We start from the raw sequence: 25,787 nt of genomic DNA on the forward strand, positions 1-25,787 counted from the left end.
GTGAGGCGGGCGCGGGGCGCGGGCCTGGGTGGCGGGAGGGGCGGGGAGCCCCGTGGGGAACCCGCGCCCTCTGATCCCCCAGGATCGTGGCGGCTCGGCTCAACGGCTCCCTGGATTTCTTCTCCCTGGAGACGCGCGCCGCCCTCAGCCCCCTACAGTTCAGAGGTCAGAGGCCACGCGGGGAGCTGCCCACGCCTCGCCATGCAGTGCCCGCCGCCGCCCCAGGCCTCACGGAACCCGTTGTCTGCAGGGACCCCCGGGCGCGGCAGCTGCCCCGCCTCCCCCGCGTCTGGCGGCGGTGGCGACGCGGTGCTCTGCCGCCTGACGCACACGGTGCCCTGCGCGCACCAGAAGCCCATCACCGCCCTGCGCGCCGCGGCCGGGCGCCTGGTGACCGGCAGCCAGGACCACACGTTGCGGGTGCGTGCTGTGCGGGGGAGGGCCGGGGCTGAGGGCGCGGGGCGGGGGTCCAGCGGGGACAGGCCCGACCCGAGCGCGCGCCACCCCGCCCCGCCCCGCCCGTGCAGGTGTTCCGGCTCGAGGACTCGTGCTGCCTCTTCACGCTGCAGGGCCACTCCGGGGCCATCACCGCCGTGTACATCGACCAGGTGAGGCAGCGGCCGGTGGGCGGGGCCTCGTGCCGACCGGCGGCCCCGCCCCTCGCGGTGACCCCGCCCTCGCCTCTCCCCAGACCATGGCGCTGGCCAGCGGAGGGCAGGACGGGGCCATCTGCCTGTGGGACGTGCTGACCGGAAGCCGCGTCAGCCATGTGTTTGCGCACCGCGGAGACGTCACCTCCCTCACCTGCACCGCCTGCTGCGTCATCAGCAGCGGCCTGGATGACCTCATCAGCATCTGGGACCGCAGCACGGGCATCAAGCTCTACTCCATTCAGCAGGTGGGCCGGGGCGCCGGGCGCGGGGGGCGGGGGGCGGCTCCTCTCCCTCCCCCCACTTAAGGCGCCTCTCTCGCCCCGCGCAGGACCTGGGTTGCGGGGCGAGCCTGGGCGTCATCGCCGACAGCCTGCTGGTGACGGGCGGCCAGGGCTGCGTGTCCTTCTGGGACCTGAACTACGGGGACCTGCTGCAGACCGTCTACCTGGGCAAGAGCAGCGAGGCGCAGCCCGCGCGCCAGATCCTCGTGCTGGACAACGCCGCCATCGTCTGCAACTTCGGCAGCGAGCTCAGCCTGGTGTACGTGCCCTCGGTGCTGGAGAAGCTGGACTGAGGGGGCGCGGGGCCGCGCCATCCCGAGCGAGACATTAAACTTTGTACAAAATGGTGTGTGCGGGGCCTGCGTGACTGTGTCCGCCGAGGCAGGTGGGGAGCGGCGGGGACGGCGCAGGCGCAGCTCGGGGTGGTTCCGCCACACAACCTTTATTATTTCAATAGCAAAGAGCCGAGAACCGGCGGGACCGAGGCAGCAGGAGCGGGGGGCCCCTGGCCCTGCGGGGCGCGCGGGGTGTATGTAGTGTCGGTGTTGGGTGTTCGAGGCCGGCGGCTGTCAGGTCTTGTTGAGCGTCCACAGCGGGTCCAGGAGGCTGAGCGGGTCGTCGGAGGGCGCGGCCGCCCGCAGGCCCTGGCCGTCGGGGGCCTGCAGGAAGTGGTGCTTGCTCATGCGCGGCTTCCCGCGCCCGGAGCCGTCCAGGGAGAAGGCCTCGGGCGTGAGCGAGGCCAGCAGCTCCAGCGAGGACGACGAGGAGGAGGGCGGCGCCGCGCTGGGCGTCTCGGGCCGCGGCGGCTCCTCCTCGGGCTGGGGGAGCTCGGGCAGCGGGGATGGCGGCGGGGGCGAGGGCGGCGCCGGGGCGGCCTCGGGGAGGCTGGCGGCGGGGGGAGCTGGAGGCTCGGCGGGGCCGGGCGGGCCGGCGGGCGGGGCGTCCACGCTGCCCGCGGGCCGGATGCTGAGCTTGGCGATGGTGGCCTGGATGGAGCTGATGGGCACGTCGCCGCCGAGGACCAGGTCCTGCGCGTCCTGCGGGAGGGGGCTCTGGGGGGCCCCAGCCGGTGAGCGGGGCCCAGCCCCCCCCAGCCCCGCCGCCCCCTCAGCCCCGCCCCGCTCACCTTGTGGCCGCCGCCGGCGCCGGGCGCGGGCCTGCAGGGCGGGGGCACGCCGTGGCGCTGCAGCACCTGCTCCACGTGCCTCACCAGCGCCTCGTGACAGAACCGGAGGTGCAGCTGCGGGGGGACGCGGGGCTCAGCCGGGCAGGTGCGCGGGCAGGGGCCCGCTTCCCCAGACCCCGGCCCCGCGCACCCACCTTCTCCTGCAGCATGTGCTTCCGCTGCTGGCGCATGCGCCGCACCAGCTGCGGCAGCTGCGGGATGCCGTTGCCGGCCTCCACCTCCTGCACCGCGGCGTAGAGGAGCGCGAAGGCCCCGGTGCGGCCGACGCCGGAGCTGTGGGGAGGAGCGGGGTTAGTGCGGGGGTGGGGGGATGGGGTTAGTGGGGGGGGTGGGGGGGATGGGGTTAGTGCGCGCGGGCGGGCCGGGGCGCCCCCTACCTGCAGTGCACCACCACGGGCGTGTGCAGCGGCCGCTGGTGCAGGCAGTGCGCGTGCACCTCCTGGATGAAGCGCAGCAGGTGTCCCGGGCTGTCGGGGAGGCCTCTGCGGGGGAGGGCGCGTGAGCGCGGGGAGAGGGGGTGGGGGCGCCCTCCTCCCCCTGCCCCCCCCCCGCGGGACGCACAGCTCGGGCCACGTGGGGAAGTGGAGGTGCACCAGCGAGCGCGTGAGGCTCTGGTCGCGGAACTGCAGGCTCAGCACGCGCTCCACGTGCGTGTCGGTGACGCGCACGCTGCTCAGCGCCACGCGCAGCGCGCCGTGCACCACGGGCTGCCCGCGCTCCGTGGGGAAGTAGCGGGCCACCTTTTGCTGCGGAGGGAGAGAGGGAGGGCGGGCGGGCGAGACAGGGCCGGTGAGCGGGGTGGGGTCCCTGGAGCGGCCCGCGGCCCCCCGCCCGGCCCGGCGCGCACCTTCTCCATCTCCGCCTCGGACACGAGCATGACGATGACGGCCGCGCGCAGCTCGTGCACCATGAGCCAGAAGTCGGCGGCGGTGCCGGGCAGCGGCGCCTGCGTGGCCACGAGCGGCGGGCAGTAGGGCGAGAGCCCCTCCACGCGGCTGGCGTTGATGTAGTCGTCCTTGCCCGAGCGCAGCACCACGCGGTTGCCGTCGTAGGGCATCACGTCCGGGTGCCGGTTCTTGAGCGAGTAGCAGCGCGCGATGGCGATGGAGCGGCCGCGCGCGTCCGCCTCCTGCGCCTCCTGCAGCTCGCGCCACGCGGCGTCCAGCGCGGCCGCGTCTGCCAGCTGCCCGCGCGCCGCCTCCAGCTCGGCCCGCAGCCGCCGCAGCCGCTCGGGCCGCTCGTAGGGGTCGCGCTCGATGAGGCGCAGCGCCTGCGGCCGCCGGCCCTCGGCCGCGTCCACCTTGGTGGGCTGCAGCAGCGGCTGCCCGGCGCCCGGCGGCGGCGCCCCGCCGTGCTGGCTCTCGGGGCTGGACGACAGCAGGTCGGCGGCCGCGGGGCCCCGGCGCGCGCACGGCGGCGGCTCGGGTGCGGGGGTCCGGGCGGGCCCGGGCGTGGGGCCGGGTGAGGGCGCGGGGGAAGGCACGTGGCGGGGCGCGGGGCCGGGCGGGGCGGCCGGCGGGGGCCCGCGCATGGGCAGCGGGGCGGCGGGGGGCGCGGGGGCCCGGGGCGCCGGCGCGGGGCAGTAGGGCAGCGGGGCCTGCCGGGGCGCGGGGCTGGGGAAGGGGTGCGGGTCCGGCGTCGGGGCCGGGCCCGGGTAGACGAGCTGGGGATGGACGGGCGGCTGCGGGGGGAAGCGGTAGGGAGGCTGGGGCGGGAGGCCGCCCGCCGCGTGGACCGGGGCCGGGAAGAGGTGCGGGTGCTGGTACGGGAGGGGCGGCTGGGGCGGGAAGGCGGCCTGCGGAGGGGGCGGCGCGGCCCGGGGCGCGGGGAAGCCGGCCGGCAGGGCGGCTGGGTAGTGGGGCGCGGCGCCCGGCGGCTTGGCCCCCAGCGGGTAGGTGTAGGGCGCGGGGTATCGGGGCTGCGGGGGCGCCGCGGGGCTCGGGCCGGGCGCGGGGTGGCTCAGGATGGGCGCCTGCACGCTGTCCACCGTGGTGGTCGCCGGCCGCAGGGCCATGGCCAGCTCGGGGCCTGGGTAATGGGGCGGCGGGGCGGAGGGGAGCCCGGCAGCCGGGGCGGGGGCCCGCACGCCCCCGTAGACGCTGCTCACCGCCACGTGCTGCGGGGAGGACCGCGGCGCCAGGCCCAGCTCGGGGCCGTAGGCGGGGGCCGGGGCGGGGTAGAGCGCGGGCGCGGGTGCCATGGGCACCGCCGGGGGCACCAGGGGCCCGGGGTAGGGGCCGGGGGGTGCGGGGCCTGGGAGGTAGTGGGGCGCGGGGCCGGCCGAGCCCGGGAAGGGGCTGGGAGGGAAGGAGAGCGGGGCGGCGGCCCCCAGGAAGGGGTCGGGCGGGCGCGGGCCGGTGGCCATGTCGGGGGGCAGGCCGCGCAGCTCCTCAGCCGGCTCCCCGGGCTCGCCCGGCTCCCCGTCCTCCCTGCGCGCCAGCAGCGGCTTGGGCGCCGTGGGCCGCGGCGGCGGCTTCTTCTTCAGCTCCCTGGGGGACAGGCCGTCAGCGAGGCCGGCCCGGGGTGCCCCCGCCCGCCGCACCCCCGCCCCGCACCCACCTGTCGAGCAGCTGCTGGCGGGCGGCCTCGCGCGCCCGGCACGCGCCCTGCGCGCGCTCCAGCAGGGCGGCCACCTTGCTCTCCAGGTCGGCGTAGAAGTCCTTGCCCTCCTGCGACTTCTTCATCAGGTCCTCGTAGGCCTCGTACGAGGCCACCAGCGTCTGCAGCGTGGAGTTCCACCTGCGGGAGGGGGGAGGCGCGGTGAGGGGGAGGCGCGGCTGGGGGAGGGCTGGGGGGCGCGGGCGGGCGGGCGGGCGCTGACTTGTGGTCCAGGTCGCCGAGCGCCCGGCGCACGGCCGCGTACTGCTCGTGGGCCTCGGTGAGCGCGCGCAGCACGTTGTCCTGGGCCGCCAGGTTCTGCTCCAGGTAGACCCGCAGCTGGTCGTACTTCTTCAGCTGCTCCTCGAACAGCTTCTGCGGGGGGCGGGGGACGGCGCGGCCCTCAGTGCCTCCCCCTCCGTGGCCCCCTCCGTGCCGCCCCCCCCAGGCCCGCGGCCGCCCCACCTTCATCTCCGAGTGGTCGGTGGTGACGAGCGCGGCTGTGATGTCGTCCTTGTGGATCAGCTCGCGCAGCTGCTGCTCCAGGGACACGCGCTGGTCCCGCATCTCCTGCACCTTGGCCAGGATGCGCTTCAGGTTCTGCAGCACCGCCTTGTCCTCTGGAGGGGGGCGTGAGGGGGGCGTGGGGGGGCGTGGGGGGGTCAGCGGGGCGCAGGCGCGGCCGGCCGGGCCTCGCCCTCACGGGGGCGGTGCGGTGCGGGGCAGGGCGGGCTCACCTGGGGTCAGCGCCGGCGAGGGCAGCGCCGCCCGCACCTGCTCGAGCGGCCCGCTGAGCAGCCGCAGGTTCCCCACGTGCAGGTTCATGGCGCGGTGCAGCTCGCTGTTGGTGAAGGACGCCTTCTCGTGCACCTCCATGTACTTGGCCCACTCGCGCCGCACCTCGGCCAGCTCCGCCTTGCCCCCCGCGGGGGGCCGTGGCCGTGGCCGTGGCCGCCGCCGGGCCCAGCGCCTCCTGCAGCTTCTGCTCCTGCCGCTCGTCCTCGTCTAGCAGGTCCTTGACGTCCTTCAGCGAGGCCTCCACGTCCGTGAACACGCCCGACAGCACTGCGGGGGGGGGGGGGGGGGGCAGGGGCGGCGCTGAGGCAGGCCCCGCCCCGGGGAGCCCCGCCCCGTCGCCCGGCCCCGCCCCCGGCCCCGCCCACCTTGCATGGACTGCACCAGGTTCTTGACGGTGTCGGGCCGCACGCTGAGCGCCGCGCACTTCTCCATGAGCGCCGGCGGGATGTGCGCGTACGCGTCCAGGTTGTCCACCGTCTCCGGGGCCAGCTGCATCGAGTCCATGAACTGGCTGCGGGGACAACCACCGTGCTGCGCGGCCCTCCTGGGGAACCCCTCCCCCCACTGCGGCCCACGCCGGACAGCCCCACCCCACAGCCCCACCCAAGCTGCTGGAAAGAGTGGGGAAGACCCCGGCCCCGGCCCGCACTCACTCCAGAACCTCGTTCTTGTCCTCGATCTTGGCCATCATCTCCCGAAGCAGCTTGGCCTTCTCCTCGCTGGGGAGGCAGCAGGGCGGTGAGTGGGGGCGCCATCGCGGGACACCCCGCACCCCGCGCCCCCGGCGGAGCAGCGCACCCACCTGTAGAGCGAGGACGCCTCGTGGGCGGCCATGGGCACCAGTTTGGCAAAGATGTCGGGCCCCGTCACAGCCGGGTCGGTGGGGTTCACCGGCAGGGGCTTCACCAAGGGGGCTCCTGGCGGGCGTGGAGGGGGTATGGCGGGTCGGTCCGGCCGGGCCGGGCAGGGCGCCCCCACCCCACCCCATCTCCCGCCCGCTACCTTTCACGGGCTGCAGCGTGTCCAGCGCGGGCACGGCCTCGTGGTAGATGAAGTCGTTGTCCTTCTTGGCACAGTTGTACCTGGCGGTCCAGGGAGGGGAGGCGCAGGCGGCGGAGGTCAGGAGGGCCCGGGCTCCCTTCCCCCGCCGCCCTGCCGGCCCCCCACTCACTTTCCCCCGATGACGTCCATGGCGAAGCGCAGCGCATCCTGTATGGCGTCGGGCTGGCCCTGCGGGGCAGAGAGAGGAATGGGCGCGGGCCGGGGCCGGGGGCGGGCGGAGGGGCGGCCAGGCCCCCGCCTCACCTTGGCCAGCTTGATGGCTTCGTTGAGCTTGTCCAGGGCGCTCTGGAAGTAGGCCACCTGCGGGACAAAGCCCGCTCAGTGCCTTCCCGCCGGCACCACCTCACAGCCCCGCTCCACACCCTCTGTGGACAGGGCGGGGCAGGGCCAGCCCCGCTCGCCACGGCCTCCTCACCTGCTCCCCGAACTTCTGCTGCTCCTCAGCCTGCTTCCCCATGTGCAGCTGGGAAGAGAAGGGGACACAGCCTCACAACCGGCCCCTGTCCCTCCCCGGTGCCCCGGCCTCCCGCCCCCCCCCCCCCCCCAGCCCGCCACTCACGTGCGCCACAGCGGCGAAGTAGTAGATCTTCATCTGCACCAGCTTCTTCCAGTCCTTCTGGATGCGGCCCAGCAGCGCGGCGGTGTCCGGGCTCTCCAGGGCCCGGCAGGCCTCCTTGTAGTAATCCACCACCTGGGGTGGACAGGGGTGGGGTGGGGTGGGGGTCGGAGGCGGGCAGCGCGGAGCCGGGGGCGCACCCCCCCCTTGCGCCCGCCCCTACCTGCGCGCTGATGCGGGCCACGAGGAAGCTCTTGCGGTTGTCCAGCATGGACTTCTCCAGCAGGCACTCCTGCGCCTGGCCCTGGGGGCACGTGGACACATCACCCCCTCTGGCCCGCCCTCCCCCGCCCACGCCCCCTGGCACCCCCCCCTTCCCCCCCTCACCAGCATGAGGTTGAGGTTGAGCGTGAGGACCTGGCGGCTCATGTCCACGCTGTAGGCCTGCGGGAAGTGCTCGCGCAGGTAGGCGAAGGCGCCCGCCGCGCACTGGAAGTGGGTGCAGGAGACCTTCATGCCCTGGGGGCAGGCGGGGGGGTGTCAGCTGGGGCGGCCCTGCCGTGCCGCGCTGCGCCCCCCCCCGGCTCCTCTCCTTACCTCCTCCGACACCCGCTTGTCCATGGCCCCCAGCATGGAGTGCAGCGCGCCTGGGGGCAGAGGATGGGGAGTCGGGGGCTGCCCACACCCGTATCACCCAGTCGGGGCCACCCCCGGGGGCAGGGGGGACAGCAGGGCCGCAGTGGGGGGGGCTCACCGAGGTTGTAGAGGATGCAGGCCTGCTCGTACTTCATGTCCTCGTGGGCCACGGACTTGCCCGAGAAGATCTCCGTCCTGCAGACACAGTGCCGTCCGTCACCGGGGTGGGGGCGCGGGGACCCCGGGGCGGGGGGGGGGGGGGCGGCTCTCACCAGGTGACGGGCACGGCGGCCTCCTGGCCCGCGCCCATGGGCACGCGGCTCTGCAGGTAGTGGAGCTGGCCCAGGTACTTGCGCAGCACGCTGCAGCCCTCGAAGTCGCGGGGGACGCGCACGGCGTTCTGGGGGCACGAGGGGAGAAGCAGGCTAGGAGACCGCACGGGGCGCCCCACCAGCCGTGCTTGAACACCCTACCTACCCACCCACCCTGCGACCTAACCCCAGACACAAAGATGGCGCCGTCCCTGTGCTGCGAAACCCCAGTGACCCGCAGATGGGCCGCGCAGACCCCAAGACACGCGCCGACGCGCACGGCCAGCTCCGTGCACGCCTGCTCTCAACACTTCCGGCTCTATGAGAAACGAAAGGACACGGGGCTGGAGGCGCCCAGGGCTGGGTCCCCAGGGCCGCGGGGGCGGGGTGCAGTCCCGGCTGGGTACCTCCAGAGCCGCTGGCTCCTGGCCGCGTCAGCCCAGGGCTCTGCGGGGCTGTGACTGCAGGCACAGCCCCCTGCGGCCCCCTCGGTGGGTGAGGTGGGGGTCTGGCTAACTCGTTTCCCAGGATAATCCTGAGCTGCCATCCTCCCATCCCGGCCTCCCAGGGGGTCGTCACCGGGATCGCAGGCGTGTCTGCGCGGCAGGGGAGCAGGCGGCTGGCTGGGCACGGCCCACTCTGGCCTCTCAGGAGATGGGCTCCCCTCTTTCTACAGCAGACGCACCTGTAGTAAGGTGTGTCCCCGCCCCGCGGGGGAGCCCCCTCTGCCCCACAGGGAAGGGCTTCTCAGAGCTCCTCATCCGCATTACCATGATCTCTGCCATATTCAAACCCTACCTTTCGTTAAACCAAAACCACTGTACAAACTAGAGCCATCCCCTAAAGCAGTAATGACCCTGAAATAACAAGTTCCATGTCTAGCCGCACGCTGCTTATAGTCACAAAAATATTGCCTTGAATTTTCTAAAACCGTCTCCAGATCACACCTACCCACCCGAGTAGGTGGAAGGGTCATGTGACTTGTGCTGCATCTGCTGTGTGTGCCTCCAGACCGGGGATGTGTTTTCTTCATGAAGCACCAGGCTCAAGTCTGGTCTAAAATTGCTCACCTGGGCTGGGAAGGTGGCTTAGTGGTAGAGCACTTGCCTAGCATGCATGAAGTCCTGGGTTCGATTCCTCAGCACCACATATACAGAAAAAGCCTGAAGTGGTGCTGTGGCTCAAGTGGTAGAGGGCTAGCCTTGAGCAAAAGCAGCTCAGGAACAGTGACCAGGCCCTGAGTACAAGCCCCAGGGATGGCAAAAGAAAAGAATGTACACCTCATTTTTACTTCTGTATTGTTGGATCTGATCACTTATTTTTCATTAAATAATTAGAGCATGACCAGTGGTTTCATGGATTTATGAGTCATTGATCTCATCTAACTCTAGGGGCAGGGTCCAGGTCCACAGCTCAAGCAGATGAGGATTAAATCATTAGTTCCCCCAATTACTCAATAAACTCTGTTTCCAGAAGACGGTGGAGTAGGAAGCACAGAATGCTTCTTACTCTCCAGTCTCTCCAGCTGCACGTGTGTGCTGGCAGGACTTGGACTCTATTCAATACTGAAGGCTCACAATTTCCCAGGGAAGCTGGATAGCACATTAGGGTGCATATCAGTTCCTCTACAGTAGCAGCCAGCAAGCAGCTGAGGGAACGGGGTGGGGGGGGAGAAGAGGATGCCTGTTCTCCAAAAGCGCACCTGGCTCTGTCGGATGACCACCATCACTGCCCCTCCCTCCCCAGAGTCACTGCCCAGGCACTTAAAGGCACAGTGCCCCCCCCCCTTCACGTGTCCCATTTTCCTCTCTGGGATAATGAACAAATACGAGGACATCTAAAAGTAGCCACTTACTACAGGCGAAGTGAGAAAGGAACCAGGCGTACCCAAAAGGAAATGCAGCATCCGAGAAGACCTTCGAGTTTACATCTGAGGCCGGCACAGAGACAGCCGACAGCAGCCACAAAAAAAATCAAACGCCAGCCAATGCTGGGCTGGGAAGGTGGCTTAGCGGTAGAGTGCTTGCCTTGCATGCATGAAGCCCTGGGTTTGATTCCACAGAAAAAGCTGGAAGTGGCACTGTGGCTCAAGTGGCAGAGTGCCAGCCTTGAGCAAAAAGAAGCCAGGGACAGCACTCGGGCCCTGAGTTCAAACCCCAGGACTGGCACACACAATAAAGGGCCAGCCAACACCAGGGAAGGAGGGGAACCTCATTTCCATCATTAAGTTCAAATGCTCAGTTTCCACCAACCAAAGGATCACACAGCATATGAAGAATGCACTAAAAGAAGAACACCGTTCAACCGAGAATGCAATTTCTGGGGTGAGCCTGCTAAGTCCACGGCACTCTGCTCTTGGGAACATAACTGGGGGAGTAGAAAGGGAATCAACCAGGGCGGGGAGTCCGGGAGTGACCACCTAGAAGGCCCCTGGCTTCCATTCAAGTGCTCGCGTGGTGCATGTTTATGGAGGTGTTCAGGGTGCTGGGCTTCAGGTGTGCGGCCCAGGTGACCCACCAAGGACACTGAGCTCAGAAGGAAGGACACAGGAAGGTCCGGGTGGGTAGCAGGGCATGGAGTAGGCCTTGTCTGCATGCCCGGTGTGCAATGTGCTGAAACGCCCCCTGCTGGGGATGTAACTGCTCTCTCCCCAGCTGGACACACCTCAGCAGAGAATGGGGGCGGGGGGGGGGGGGGAGCAGCCAGCCCTGAGCTGTTACCTCAACTTGTGGGAACAGAGATCCTCGACCCCTTGACCTTTGCACTCCAGCACTCCGTCATACCCAGCGAAGCACCCATTTACTCCGTGGTTCTTAATTTTTAAACTGTGCAAGTGCCGCCGGTGGTTGATGCCTGTGACCCAGGCTACTGGGAAGGCTGAGATGCGAGGATCACGGTTCAAAGCCAGCCTGGACAAGAAAGTCCCTGAGACTCTTATCTCCAGGGAACCACCAAAATGCTGAAGCCATGCTGAGCCATGGCTCATGTGGCAGAGTGCTAACCTTGAGCATAAGTTCCAAAATTGGCACACAAAAATAAAATCTGGGGGCTGGGGATATGGCCTAGTGGCAAGAGTGCCTGCCTCATGAGATACATGAGGCCCTGGGTTTGATTCCCCAGCACCACATATACAGAAAATGGCCAGAAGTGGCGCTGTGGCTCAAGTGGCAGAGTGGTAGCCTTGAGCAAAAAGAAGCCAGGGACAGTGCTCAGGCCCTGAGTCCAAGGCCCAGGACTGGCCAAAAAAATAATAATAACAAAAATAAATAAATAAAATCTGAGCCAGATGCTTTAGTAGCTCACACCTGTCATCCTAGCCTCTCAGGAGGCAGAGATCTGAAGACTGCAGTTCAAAGCCAGCCCAGGCAGGAAAGTCCCTGAGACTCTTATCTCCAATGAACCACCAGAAAACCGGAAGTGGAACTGTGGTTCAGAGTGGTAGAGCTCCAGCCTTGAGCAAAAGAGCTCAGGACAGGACACAAACACTATGCTCATAATACTAATTACAAAAATGCCCTTTTGCTGTTATTGCTAAGAAATGCAGATTAAGGTCTAGGGGTGTGGCTCAAGCTGTAGAGGACCTACCTGCCTAGCAAGTGGGAGGGAGGCCCTGAGTTCAAACCTCAATATACACCAACACCACCACCCCTTGCCTAAAAAGAAGAGCAAGTAGAAAAAAAATCTTTGATTAATAAGTCTTAGGAAAGCAGGAAGTTTGAGCTATATGGCAAGATGCTATCTCAAGAAAACAAAATAAAGCAAAAAAAAAAAAACCCACTGTTTTAAGAAACACAGCCCCTCTTCCGGCTTTTTCCATTTACGTGGTACTCAGGAATCGAACCCAGGGCTTCACGCATGCTAAAGCAAGCACTCTACCATTAAGCCATATTCCCAGCTTCACCACATTTTTTTACCAATTGAATTGGTTTAGTTCAATAGTTCTTGAGCAGTGGGGTCTTCTAAGCTCTTTAAAACAAAGAGCATGGAAGCTGAGGCAGGAGAATCATGAGTTTAATACCAAACACCAACCTAGCCTTGAGTAAGACCCTCTTCCAAAAACAAAAGAAGCCTGGGATGCCCTACTCCCCCAGCCTCTCCAAATACAGAACAAACCACTGCAAACAGCCAAACAGCCAGCCCTGTGCTCAAGGCTCACACCGCAGACACCAGAAACAAGCCACAGATCATGCCACCAATATTGTTCTGGAAGTATAGCCATCACACGAAAAGTACTGTCAGTATGTGATCCAAACTCTATACTCACACAACCCCAGAAAACAACCTGAAACAGCATCGGAAAGAATAAGATTAACAACATCCATCATGCAGCTGCTTTTTTCTAAATCAACAGGTAAAAACACACTGGAAGAAGTGGCCAGGCATGCAATAATAGCAACAGCTAAACATGCATCGAGGCAGGCGAATGGAGCAACGGGACTTGTGGAAACTTTCTATGAGGGAGTATATAGAATAAGGGAGAGTGATGGAGGGGATCAGGCTGATCAGAATACATCTGTAGAATATGAGAACATGTCACAATGAGCCCCCTTTGTACAAATCATGTATGCTAATTAAAAAAAAAAAAGGCTAGGTGCTAGTTGTTCACACCTGTAATTAAGTTACTCAGCAGGCTGAGATCTGAGGTTGGTTTGAAGCCAACCGGGGCAAGAAAGTCCATGAGACTCTTGTCTCCAATTAACCACCTGAAAACTACATGTGGTGCTGTGGCTCAAAGTGGCAGAGTGCTAGCCTTGAGCAAAAAAGCTCAAGGACAGCGCCTAGGCCTTGAGTTCAAGCCCCCTCTTCCCCCCACCCCCCAAAAAGATACTTGCTGAGTATGTAGCCTAGTAGTAAAGTGTGTACTTGGCAACCTCCAGCAACCAAAACTAAACAAAAGTAAGGGTGCTTTAAGATAAAAATAAGCAACAACAACAAACCCTGAAAGCTGGGCCAGGTAGCAAGCTCATGCCTCTAGTTTTAGCTACAAGCTGGAACTTGGGAGGCTGAAGCAAGCACGCATGAGCCCACCAGTTTGAGACCAAAGCAACTTAGTCTCCCACTAGGCACACTGGCTCATGCCTCTAATCCCAGCTACTCAGGAGGTGGAGATGAAGGAGATCACAGTTTGAGGCAATAATATTTTTTTCTTCATTAAAAGAATGAGAAGACCTTGATTCAACCAAGAAGCCAAGCATGGTGGCAAGTGCCTGTGCTCCTAGCTACCGGAGGTAGAGGTAGTTGATCATGGGCTGAGGCCTGCCTGGGCTACACAGCAAACTCAACAACAGCACGGGGACTATGAGACCCAGTCCCAAACCAAACCAAACAAACCAAGCGAGGCCTCCTACCTGTCTGAGCAATTCCAACTTCTTCAGCTCTTCATTGTAGGCTTCTGGGTTCTCTCCATAATTCTTCAGGACAAACTAGAAAGAGAGGAAAGAATGTAATCTAGTGAAAGGTAGGACAGACGGACAGAAACACAGACACACACCTCTCCCCAGACCTCTGAATCCTGGGTGATCACCAGTTGGAGTCCAGGCTGGAGTCTATACCCAGAGCTGGTCCAGGACCACTCTTTCTCAACAATGGGCAGCACGGAGATGCTATAGCCATGGGCACCTCCTTTTCCTTTGAGCACAGTGGGCCTTGGCAGGCCCTCAAAATGTCAAGTCCTCTCCATAAAGTCCAGGATTCTTACAGCTCAGGACACTAGGGAGCTTAGCTGGCTAACTGGGACCCTATGAGAATTTCAAAAGGGTCACAAAGTTAAACATCCTTAGGATTGCACCCTGCTTTGTGTTGGGATCATAATCGGACAGCACATGCACGTAAGAGGCACCAAACAAGAGCAAGAGAAGCTGGGCATTGACCACGCACACCTGTTACTCAAGAGGTTGAGATCTGAGGATCAAGGTTCAAGGCCAGCCTGAGCAGAAAAGTCCATGAGACTCTTATCTCTAACAAATCACCAGAAAACAGGAAGTGGAGCTGTGGCTCAAAGTGGTAGAGTGCTAGCTTTGAGCAAAAGAACTCAGGGACAGTGCCTAGGCCCTGAGTTCAAGCCCTATCTCTCTCTTGCTCGCACGCACGCACGCACGTACAAGCATACAAAATCTTCAGCAACCCTATTCTCTGGGCTGGGAAAGGGCAGCACAGGTGATCTGCAGAGTCTTGTCCAGTGGGAATGACCCGGAAGAGAGACAGGGACAGAGGAAGTCAATGGCCACATCAGAAGAGACTGCCAGGCCTGCCCCAAGAGCAGCCTGTCTTGGACAGTGAGCACCCACACTAGTTGAGGCCTGAGTGAAGAGCCCTTTGTTCAACAAGGATCAACAGACTAAGGCAGTGGGGGTTACCCCTGCTGTCATGCCTGTTGCTAGTGCGGTGGATAACAATCTGGGGCAGAGGGAAGCCATGTGCTCTACAAAGGACACTGATGACCAAAGCACAATGACTTTGAGGCCCTGGCCAGTCTGTGACGTGAAGGGGAAAGAGGTTGAATTCTTTCCCAAGACCCAGGCAGGACCTGCTACTATGGATCAGTCACGTGGGGCTGGAGACAGGATTTATCTACCCTAGTAGGAAAGAACAGCAGGGGGGAGGCTATTGCTGAGCTAGTTATTTTCCCAGCCCTCTGGCCCTTGCCCCTCTGCTCCTGGTTTTACTCCCTCAAAGTCCCTGTATTGGTGAGCTCTCTTTTTTACCCCCTGCCACTTCAACCCACTCCTACAAATCTATCACAACTCTGACTTCACTCCTGGCTTTCAATTGGAGGACTGAGAGGGAAACGCACACCCTTAGGGGGAAAGACAGTGAAAGAAATGGAGTGCAACCTCAAGAAAATGTGCTTATGTGTTCTTGATGCCTGGCAAGGAAAGCAACTTTTGTTTTAATATTTATTTTTTATTAAGTAGTTGTACAAAGGGGTTTCAATGCCAGAAGTCAGGCTGTGAGTACAAATGTAACTTGATCAATGTCAGCCCTTCCATCAACTTTTCCCATGGAGAACAACTTTTTTAAAAACTGCTGGGGGGGCTGGGGCTGGGAATATGGCCTAGTGGCTAGAGTGCTTGCCTCGTATACATGAGGCCCTAGGTTCGATTCCCCAGCACCACATATACAGAAAATGGCCAGAAGTGGCGCTGTGGCTCAAGTGGCAGAGTGCTAGCCTTGAGCAAGAAGAAGCCAGGGACAGTGCTCAGGCCCTGAGTCCAAGCCCCAGGACTGGCCAAAAACAAAAACAAAAACAAAAAAAAACTGCTGGGGGCGGGAAGAAGGCTGGGAATGTGTCTCAGTGGTAGAGCGCTTGCCTAGCATGCATGAAGCCCTGGGTTTGATTCCTCAGTACCACAAAAACAGAAAAAGTCAGAAATGGCGCTGTGGCTCAAGGGGCAGAGTGCTAGCCTTAAGCAAAAGAAGTTCAGGGACAGTGCTCATGCCCTGAGTTCAAGTCCCAGGACTGGAAAATAAATAAATATTGTTGAGAGGCCAGGTGCGAGATGGCTCATGCCTAAAAAAATCCCACTGGGTGGAGATCAAGAGGACTCTGGTACAAGGCCAGCCTAGGCAAAAAGTAAGATCCCATCTCAACAAAAAAGGTAGGAACCTGGTATAGTGCCTCAGGCCTGGGGTACAAATCCTAGCTTATCAGGAGACTGATATCTAAGGATCCTGGTTGCAAGCCAGCCTGAGCAGGAAAGCTCATGATACTCCTATCACTAACAACGAGGAAAAAAACAAAAACAAAACACATGGAGTTGTAGCACAAGTGGTAGAATACCAGCCTTGAGTGAAAGAGTTAAAGGTCAGTGCCCAGGCTGAGTTCAAGCCCCAGTACGTAATACACATTTTTCTCTCTCTCTCTCTCTCTCTCTCTCTCTCACACACACACACACACACAAAACACACACACACACGGAGGGGGGAAAACAACTGGGAGCAACTGTGCACACTATAATCCCAGCAGCAGCAAGAAGATTAAGCAGAAAGTTAGTAGCAAGTCGTAGATAGATTACAGTTCAGGCTAGTCAGAGGGAGGAGGAAAAAAACCAAACTATAAAATAACTAAGGGTTGGGGGTATGGCTCAAATGGTGTCTGCTAAGCAAGTGTGAGGCCCTAGGTTCAATCCCCAGCACTAGAAAGAAAAAAAAAAGTGGCTGATGATTGGGTACTTAGCTCAGTGGTAGAACACTTGCCTACTAGCAAGACTAAATCCCTGGTTCAATCTCTAGCACTGGAAAGTTACCTAAAGAACACTTGCTGTTAGTGGGTTTTTTTTTTTTTTGGTCCTCTGAGAAGATACATTCCATGAAACAAAGCCCCCTAGAGATATTCACCTCTACACAAACTCTGTAAACCAAAATTTACTAATCACTGTTCTCCACACCCCCCCCCCCCCGGGGTGGTATTATCAGACACACTGCAGACTTCAGGGGCTCCACACTCTGATCTATCCAACTGTCTTCGTACTCAACCCCAACACAACAATGGGGACTAAGCCATGAGGTAAAACTTGATTATCTGAATGGGAGCAGTCTTCAATTGAGTCCATCTAAGACGTTTTAAGTTTGCCCACTGCCTACAGGCCCTCTGGGATAAGAGGCCAAAGGATCAGAATTACATGGAAAGTCCTAGAAACAGGGTTTCATAACTAATGTAAGCTAATTATTTAAAAAAAGGAAAAAAGTGAGGGCATTTGCTAAGACCACTGAGCACTAGTAAATGAAGGGGCAAGGACTGAAATCCAGGCATTTGGGCTTCAGAGGCCATGTTCCTAGCCATGCATCAGACCACCTATTTGTTTCTAATTTTTGTGTGTGTGTATGCTCAGTTATGGGTCTTGAACTCAGAACCCGGGAGCTGTCTCTGAGTTGTTGTGTTTTTTGCTCAAGGCTTGTGCTCTACTGCTTGAGCCATAGCTTCACTTCCAGCATTTGGAGATAAGAGTCTCATAAACTTTCCTGTCCAGGCTGGCTTTGAACAGTTATTCTCAGATTTCCACCTCCTAACTAGCTAGGATTTCAGACATGAGCCACAGGCTCCTAGCTTATGCTATGCTCTTCCCCTCCCCCTCTTGTCAGTCATGGTGCTTGAACTCAGGGCCTGGCACTGTTCTTGAGCTTTTTTGCCCAAGGCTATCACCCTACCACTTTATTCATTTATTTATTTTTGGCCAGTCCTGGGCCTTGGACTCAGGGCCTGAGCACTGTCCCTGGCTTCTTTTTGCTCAAGGCTAGCACTCTGCCACTTGAGCCACAGCGCCACTTCTGGCCATTTTCTATATATGTGGTGCTGGGGAATCGAACCCAGGGCTTCATGTATACGAGGCAAGCATTCTTGCCACTAGGCCATATTCCCAGCCCCTCACCCTACCACTTTGAGCCACAGTTCCACTTCCAGTTTCCTGGTGGTTAATTGGATAGGAGTCTTACAGACTTTCTTACCTGGGCTGGCTTGGAACCATAATCCTCAGATCACAGCCTACTGAGTAGCTAGGATTACAGACATGAGCCACCAGCTACCGGCTTGCTATGCTCCTCATTTATCTTACTATCTTTAAACTTCAGTGCGTCAAGTGATAAACCAAAAAGGAAAGGCGTGAAAAGGGATCGAATATACAACTTTTTTTTTTTTTGAGGATTGCTGGGTCTTGAACTCCTAGACCCAGTGGTTCTTCCAGCTCACTTCTACTTCCAGAGCTGAGTCAAATATAGGGCATTCCTTGAATTGTGCTTCAGAAATACACAGTGAATTGAGTCCTTCATATAATACTATTACTTAATATATGTTCCGCTGCTGAACTTCCAAGGATTACTTTCATTCAAGAAAGAAGGGCTACCAAGGGAAATTTTTAGCCCTTTGCTCCAAGTCAGCAAGCCTAGCAGACAACCACTGGCCAAAAATACTGCACCTGGAAACAGACTCTCAATTTTCCCTTAACCTGGGCCTCACGAATGAGCACCACCCCACCCCTCACTTCTAGGTCTTATAAACAGCACAAATGAGGAAGACTCAAGTTACCTCTCCCAGAGGGAGTAAGAAGTAGATTAGGTCATCCAGCCAACAGTTACAAGGAACCCCCACACAAGGAATTTACTACTTCCTGTACGAAGGGAAAAAAAAATCTGATCGATGCCCTAAGTGAAGGAGATGTAGGCCTTTGGTGGATGAGATTATAGCTGTTTTGTGGGGAAATATGAAAAAGTTCTCCAAACCTGAAAAGCCACGTAGCTCTACCCAGTTGTGACTAAGGTGAAGGGTAAGAGAAGAGGAGGCAGCATGTGCGTGCAGCACACTCTAAGTCAAATGAGTGATGGAAAGGCTTGTCTCAGTCAGAGGAGGTGGTTCAATCGCCAGGCAGCTGAGGGGATTGTGATGAGAGATGGTTCAACTTGGGTGACAAGCAGGAAGAAAGCGATTACCAGAAGGACCTGAGCAAGGGCAAATGAACAGATGTGGGAGGGAGGCTGAAAGTTCCCACAGGAGCAGACTGGAAGAGTGAAGTTACAGAGGCAGGCTGCAGCGAGCTTGTGACAGGACTGAACAGTAGGCTGTTTCTCTACAGGTAAAAATTTAGCTATCAGTTCAGGAAAGGGGGTGGGGGTAGGGAGGAAAGAGAAGACAATGGATATGCAGAGGGGCTACCAACCAGATAGTAAACCTGACCTGAGGGGTGGATCACTAGGAGGTGAGCTCCATGAGGACAAGGATTTTTGCCACTGACACATAACAGACACTCAATAACTTATTTGTTCAGTGAATGAACCAGGATGGCTGCATCATCTTCGCCTAAGCCTGTTATATATAAGCTCAAGTGCAGGGAGTTCAAGGTAGGTGTTTGGGATAAAAGGAACGAACACTAGCACCTGCAGCCAAATCATTCACCAATAAAGAACCTAAGAGTCATCCTTCTCTTACTTGCGGTGAGTCAGCACAATAAAGTATACAGCAGGTTCAAGACACACCTCAGTGGTAGAGGGCTTGGGTAGAATGGGTGAATACACAGCCTCAAGTTCAATTTCTGTTAAGGGGAGGTGGGGGGGTGGGGGTTAGTGCAAGTCCACCATCACTTGCCTACCAGAAGATTATGCGGGCCCAGGTATGCCAACCCAGTTTGGCACTGAGAACTTCTTGCTCTTTTCCTGGCTCCTGTTTCTCATCAATATAGACTAGAAGGCATGTCCATTAGAAGCAAAAATCAATAGTTACCAAGAAAAACCTTCAACAAGTTTACATTTAATGGGTTTATCTGTGGAAAAGCCAAAACACAGGAATGCACAAATAACGAAATCCTCCAATCAAAATTCCTTCAGAGAACTCCAATCACCAACATGCTCTAAAAACATTTATAGAAAAATAGTGAGGCACAGAAAACAACTGGCTACCACTGATTCAACCAGTCAACCCGTTACTGCTAAATTAGAACCACCCAAATCTCAATTACTATAATTCAACTCTACTATGTTTGTTTTTTGGGGGCCCACTCCAAATCTATAGCCTCCCCAAGATTTTATTTAACAATACCACCACACCAGACTTTGTCAAAAGCCTAGCTTCACAAACATTTGACTAGAAAACTTCTATTCATCCTTCAAAACCCATCTCTAGCAAGCCTTCCCTGGCCCCTCCTTAGGTTAATACTTCTGTTTACTACAAGCTTTTCTTAGACTAATATCACTCTAATTTTTAAATTCTCTCTACCAAACTATGAATTCCTTGAGAAAAAGGAAGGTAAGACTATTTGTATAACCAACGCTCAGCATGATGCTTAATAGGCTGACACAAACAGAACTAAGTTTTATTTTACCTCCCTAAATCAAATTTAGAAATCAGCAAACCACCAGACTGTTTGGCTGAACTGGTAAAGCACTTGTCATAAACAAAAAAGCCCTGAGTTCAAGCTCTGGTACTGGCACTTGTAAGTACATGCACATACACAAAAAAATTACATGTTTATATATGTGTGAGTGTATACACATACATACATACATACATACATACATGACCTATCACTACCATAGGAAGAGGGAGGAATTCCTGGACAGAAAACAAAGTCGCTATGAGCAGAAGTGTAGAAGGCTTGTACCAGAAGTATTCAGATCAATTTATATTGGGACTTCAATAATCACAGAAAAGAACTGGACTAGGTGAGGGCTTTGAAAATAACAAGGAATGCAAACCAATAGTGGCTGAATGAAGACACATTATAATAGCGTGAAGAAAAGGTGGGAGATAGGTTGGTAGGAAATGATTTCCAAACTCAAGCTTCTTTTCCCAAGCACCTCGCTGAGTAGTGCTTAATATAGTAGCTGCTGTGCTAAAAAGCAACAAAAACCCTGCCATCTCCAACAACAGCCTCCTAGTTTGGCTCTTCTCAGAGGGTGAACTTGATGCTCAATCACCACAATCTGTGGGGTAGGGAGAAGAGAGACGATGGATACGCAGAGGGGCAACCAATCAGATGGTTGACCTGAGGGGTGGGTCACTAGGAGGTAAGCCTCCTGCCTCAATAGAAACACCAAGCTTGTCTTGTCCTATGCAAACCAGTAATTCTCGATAGGTCCCTCCAACGGCTACAACACTGCAGGCAGAAGACCTGTTTGTTTTTGGTTCACAGCTTTCCCAATAGGCTCATGGGGAGACCACAGAGAATTGGGAGTCAGTGCCCTATGCGCCGGGCGCCACTGGCTCACCCCTGACATCCTAAGCTAACTCAGGCTGAGATCTGAGGATCACAGTTCGAAGCCAGCCTAGACAGAAGTGTGTTGAGATTCTGTCCCCCCCCCCACCAATTGCAACCATTTCTTCCTCCCATGAAACCACCAAAAAGCTGGGGAGTGGAGCTGCGGCTTCAGTGGGATGAGCTGCTCAATCAAGCCTTGAGCACAAAAATCCAGGGACAACTTCCAGGGTCCCGAGTTCAAGCCCCAGGACTGGCACAAAACAAACAAACAAACAAACAGAAAAACTGTAGTCAGTGTGAGAAACGCTTCCCCCCGCACTCCCACTTCCAGCAGGGTTCCGGGGGGCTCCGCCGGGCCCAGCCGGACGGCCGGGGTGGGGGCGGTCCGGCCACGGAAGAGGGGCGGGGCAGAAACGGGTCCGGAAAGCGTCACCGGGGCGGGCGGGGGGTGGGAGGGCTCGGTGGGAACTGGCGGACCGACGGACCGAAGGCCTGGAGGCAGGAGTTGGGACCCGGGTTCCGTGAGGAGAAGGAGAAGGAGCTGGGAGAGGCGGGGTGAGAGGGACGAGCAGGGCGGGGGCGGCCGGGCCTCAGCCGACCCCGCGGCCCGGCCGGAGCTGGGGGGCGCGGGCGGGGCGGGGCCCGGAGCCCGAGGGGGCGTCACGCGCGGCGCGACGACGGCGGCGGCGGACGGCGGCGAGGCGCGCTCACCTTCTTCACGGCAGGCTGGAAGTGGAAGTCGCCGGCCTCCTTGAGGTCGAGCCAGATCATGGGCATCCGAGGGACGGCCTCCATGGCGGCTTCCCGGCGCCGAGCAGGCCGCTCGGCCGCCCTCCTCGCCGCGGGGTGTGTGCTGCCTCAGCCGCGCGCACGACCCCGCCCCTCCACGCCGGAAGTCGCTCGTCACGAGGGCTTCCCTTCTCCCCACACCCTCCCTTTCCACGAGACTGCCCCGCGGCCTGCCGGGAGGTGTAGTCTTCGGGCTGCGTGGGGCCGCGGCGCATGCTCAGTCTTCCTCGCGCGAGGGAGTTAGACGAGAGCGCGTGCGCACTCTCTTCTGTGCGCACGCTCGGTCTTCCACGCCGTGGGAGTTGCAAGGCCCGAGGGGAAAGCTTCATCCGGGGAACGAAGGGGATTCTGGGACTCGTAGTCTTCTGCCCCCTGAAGCTATGCGGCGAAGCAGGCTCGTTACCGGCGTGTAGTTTCTACCTGCCAGTGGGGCGGGGCATTAGAAAACACACCTGTGGGGGGCGTGGCTCGAGTGGTACAACGCCAGCCCTAACAGGCGAGGGACCCTAAGTTCAAGTCCCAGTATCACCACCAAAAAAAAAAAAAAAAAAAAAGTAATAGAGGCGGGCATCAGCTCAGGAGACTGGGACCTGAGGATCGCGGTTCGAAGCCAGCCCAGGTGGGAGAAGTCCCATGAGTGTATCTCCAGTGACCACCAAGAAGCCAGAAGTGTTGCTGGGGCTCAAGGGGTAGCCCTGGCCTTGAGCACAAAAGCTCAGGGACGGCGCTCAGGCCCCGGGTTCGAGCCCCAGGACTGACCTGGGAGAGAGGAGGGAGAAGAAGAGTTCGTTCACCTGTGCACTTTTGGGAGCAGAGGTTCCTTGCCCCCCAAGGGGACCGGTAGGTCCAGTCACCTCCTGGAAGACCTGCCATTGCCAAAGAGCCCAGGATGTCCGCTCGTGATGATGGGAAACGGACGTAACCCTAGGGTGCGCAGGAAACAAATGAAGGCTGGAGTGATTGCTGGTGCAAACAGCCGCGTGTGCACAGAAGGACGGGGCACGCCCGCTCGGCTTGCACCCTCAACCCCTCAGCCTCCTGAGTAGCTAGAATGCCTGGGCGTCTGGTTGAGAGACTTTTGAGGAGCAGGGAACAGCAGCAGATGGAGCCAACAACACAGTGTTGCCTCAACCCAGCCAGAATCCTGGGGCCCCTGGTGGGGAACAGAGCAACAAAAGAGAAATTAGGCCGATTTTGTTGTTGTTTTCAATGATAGGGGGCTTTTTTTTGGGGGGGGGGAGTGGTTGGTACTGGGGCTTGAATTTAGGCCTTGGGGTGCTGTCCCTTTGCTTCTTCCCCCCTCCCCCAGGCTGGTCCTTTCTCGCTTGAACCACCACAGCTGTGCTTTTTGCCTTTTTAGTGATTCATGGGAGATGAGTCTCAGGGACTTTCCTGCCCTCGCTGGCTTCAAACCATGATCCTCAGATCTCAGCCTCCTAAGTAGCTAGGGTTATAGCCATGAGCCACTGATGCCTGGCAGATGTGTTTTTCTTTTCTTTTCTTTTTTTTTTTGAGGGAGGTTTGGTTTACTTTCTCTCAGGACCAGGTTTAATCACTGGGCAAAGGGCCTTCTTGTACCATATTTATACATGGAGGGGAGCACTGAGGATTCATCTGTCTAGCACAGTCCCCCAAATTCACACGATGGATAGGGAGGACCTAGGTCCATGGAGCCTGGAGCACTGCCCACACACAGCCTCTCACGTTGCTTGGTGCCTGGCAATGAGCACAAGCACAACCAGACCTTCAAGGACATCCTGTAGGCCTGGCAATACCCTATGGGGTGCCAATCCACGAGGTCAGGACTGAGGTTAGACTAGGGTAATGGGTTTTTCGGGGGGGGAGGGGCTTTTGTGCCAGTTCTGACCACTTCCGGCTTTTTCTCTGTAAGTGGTGCTGAGGAATCGAACCCAGGGCTTCATACTAGCTAGGTAAGCACTCTACCACTGAGTCACATTCCCAGCCCAACTTCTGACTTTGTGTATGTGTGTGTGTGTGGGGGTCATTGGAGATACTAGTCTCACAGACTTTTCCTGTCCCAGGACTGGCTTCGAACTGCGATCCTCAGATCTCAGCCTCCCGAGTAGCTAAGATGACAGGTGTGAGCTCCACCAAGCGCCAGGCCCAGTGGCCGTTCTTGGGGCAGCCATGTTCTTCCTGCTTATGGAATACTCTGAATTTATTTCCAGGCCCAAATCATCCAGTAAAGTGAGACAACACAAGCAGTTCCCTGGTGATCACTCTGAGATGAGTACTGTGTTCTGGGCTTTAGCAGCTTCATGGGAGCCTTCAGGTAATAGAAGCAGAGATGTTTCTGCCTGGAGGGAGGGATGAAAACACACTGGGTGGAATCAAACACAAGCCTTTCCCTCCCTCAGCTCTCCCAGGTAATCGGACCAAGCAAAGGGCTTCAATATTATTCCTGTATGGCTGGTATCTCTACTTGTCTCCTTGTGAGGAACCCCACGCCCCTACCTTCTGTAGAAGGAAGGAATTGGGGGAGAAGGAGGGGGAATGAGAAGCAGGGAGGTCCTCTGAGACTAAGAACATGTATGATTTTGGTGGGCTGGGTGTGGTAACACATACCTGTTATCCCAGCTACTCAGGAGGTAGCAATAGGGAGGATTGAGGGCTTAAGGACAGCCCCCCAAATAGTAAGACAGAGTTGCTGGAATTGCAGACATGCCAGGTATGGCTGGAACAGAAACCTTTTTTTTTTTTTTTTTTTTGTCCAATTCTGGGGCTTGAACTCAGGGCCTGGGATCTGTCCTGTGCTCAAGGCTAGCTCTCTACCATTTGAGCCACAGGGCCACTTCTGGCTTTTTCTGAGTAGTTACTGGAGATAAGAGTCTGATGGACTTTCCTGCCCAAGTTGGCTTCAAACTGCAATTCTCAGATCTCAGCCACCTGAGTAGCTAGGATGACAGACTTGAGCCACCAGCGCCTGGCTGGCACTGAAACTTTCTACGTTCGGTTCCTCACTCGCTATAGGCTGGGGACTTCAGGGCCTCCACTCCGTGTCTCCTGTGCCTTTGTTCTCACCTGTCAACCAGGTAAGAGAGACAGGCAGAATTCATCTCTTCACTTTTCTGGAATCCCTTCCCACATTATTTATTTATTTATTGCCAGTCCTGGGGCTTGGACTCAGGGCCTGAGCACTGTCCCTGGCTTCTTTTTGCTCAAGGCTAGCACTCTACCACGTGAGCCACAGCGCCACTTCTGGCCTTTTTCTATATATGTGGTGCTGAAGAATCGAACCCAGGGCTTCATGTGTAAGAGGAAAGCACTCTTGCCACTAGGTCATATCCCCAGCCCCCTCCCCTCCTTCATTTTCTAGAGTGATATCTTGCCATTCTTGCATTCTTCATCCCTTCCAGCAAAGAAAGAACAGACATAGGCATGGCAGGAGGAAGGTGTAATAAAAATGTCTCTATTAAAATCCACAAGAAAAAAAATACAAAAACCCACAGAAATACAAGAAGAAACGCCCACAGGGCGACGTCACGGAATATAGATTGACCTAGAAAAGGTTCTGGAAAGTTCATTTGCTTGGCGGTTAACAATCACTGTCAAATCATTCCCACACCCTCACACCTCCTTTTTAAAAAAAATAAAGAAAACAACCTTCATAGACAGATATGTTCAGATACAAAGAGCTTCTCTCACTACTTTTTTGCTTTGTATTATTTTCAGTAAAGCTTTCATTTAAAAGTTTATTAAGTATATAAAACAGGTGGTGGAGGGGGAGAGAAATGGAGCTGAAAGGGCTTGGGGCGCCCTCGTGTGGTGAAAGTGTAGACTCACCATCATTTGCTCCCGCAGAAGCCTGGTGCTCTACCACTTGAGCCATGGCTGCACTTTTTTTTGGGGGGGGGAGGTTAAGAGTTAAGAGTCTCACAAGAGACTTTCCTGCACTGCACTGCAGTCTTCGGATCTAAGCCTCTTTCCTTAGCTGGAATTGCAGGCATGAGCCATTGACACGCAGCTTCTTGAGTCCCATGCATTGATCAACCACACCCTTGGGCATTGTTCTTCCTCATTTCTCCCAAACCCACGCCTCCTGGGATGCTTTCAGGTTGTCTCTCTCCCAGTTCACTAGGAGTCATCTCTTTTTAGTACCTGATTCTTGTCATTCTGAGTCAAAATGGAAGATCCTTCTATTTTTTTAAACCTTTATTATTTGCCAGTCCTGGGGCTTGAACTCAGGGCCTGGGTGCTGTCCCTGAGCTTCTTT

General features: G+C 58.0%; 2 protein-coding genes across 4 annotated transcripts in view; one reads left to right on the forward strand and one right to left on the reverse strand.

Moving 5' to 3' along the window:
* The window catches only part of LOC125342523 (SREBF chaperone), a 38,492-nt gene extending 37,230 nt beyond the window's left edge, over positions 1–1,262 (forward strand). For 2 of the 3 annotated variants that reach the window (XM_048334745.1, XM_048334744.1), the window contains exons 19-23: positions 83–165; positions 251–420; positions 528–608; positions 692–898; positions 982–1,261. In XM_048334745.1, the coding sequence (XP_048190702.1) occupies positions 83–165; positions 251–420; positions 528–608; positions 692–898; positions 982–1,227 (787 nt within the window). In that variant the 3' untranslated portion in view covers positions 1,228–1,261. Of the gene's footprint in view, positions 1–82; positions 166–250; positions 421–527; positions 609–691; positions 899–981 lie in introns of all 3 variants that reach the window. The other variant, XM_048334746.1, reaches the window with a different exon arrangement.
* Ptpn23 (protein tyrosine phosphatase non-receptor type 23) lies at positions 5–22,081 on the reverse strand. The gene is given in 27 exon segments (XM_048334743.1): positions 5–24; positions 1,503–1,986; positions 2,061–2,174; positions 2,255–2,393; positions 2,498–2,602; positions 2,682–2,866; positions 2,968–4,609; positions 4,680–4,859; positions 4,942–5,093; positions 5,184–5,338; positions 5,456–5,636; positions 5,638–5,783; positions 5,882–6,027; positions 6,170–6,235; positions 6,319–6,433; positions 6,519–6,598; positions 6,688–6,746; positions 6,822–6,878; positions 6,994–7,041; positions 7,138–7,269; positions 7,358–7,438; positions 7,522–7,653; positions 7,732–7,781; positions 7,889–7,965; positions 8,043–8,170; positions 13,430–13,504; positions 21,476–22,081. Coding segments are annotated over 26 exon segments (4,812 nt in total). The 5' UTR covers positions 21,560–22,081; the 3' UTR covers positions 5–24; position 1,503.
* Positions 22,082–25,787: the final 3,706 nt, after the last annotated feature.

This window comes from Perognathus longimembris, chromosome 26 (assembly GCF_023159225.1).
Source record: "Perognathus longimembris pacificus isolate PPM17 chromosome 26, ASM2315922v1, whole genome shotgun sequence".
Lineage (NCBI taxonomy): Eukaryota > Metazoa > Chordata > Mammalia > Rodentia > Heteromyidae > Perognathus > Perognathus longimembris.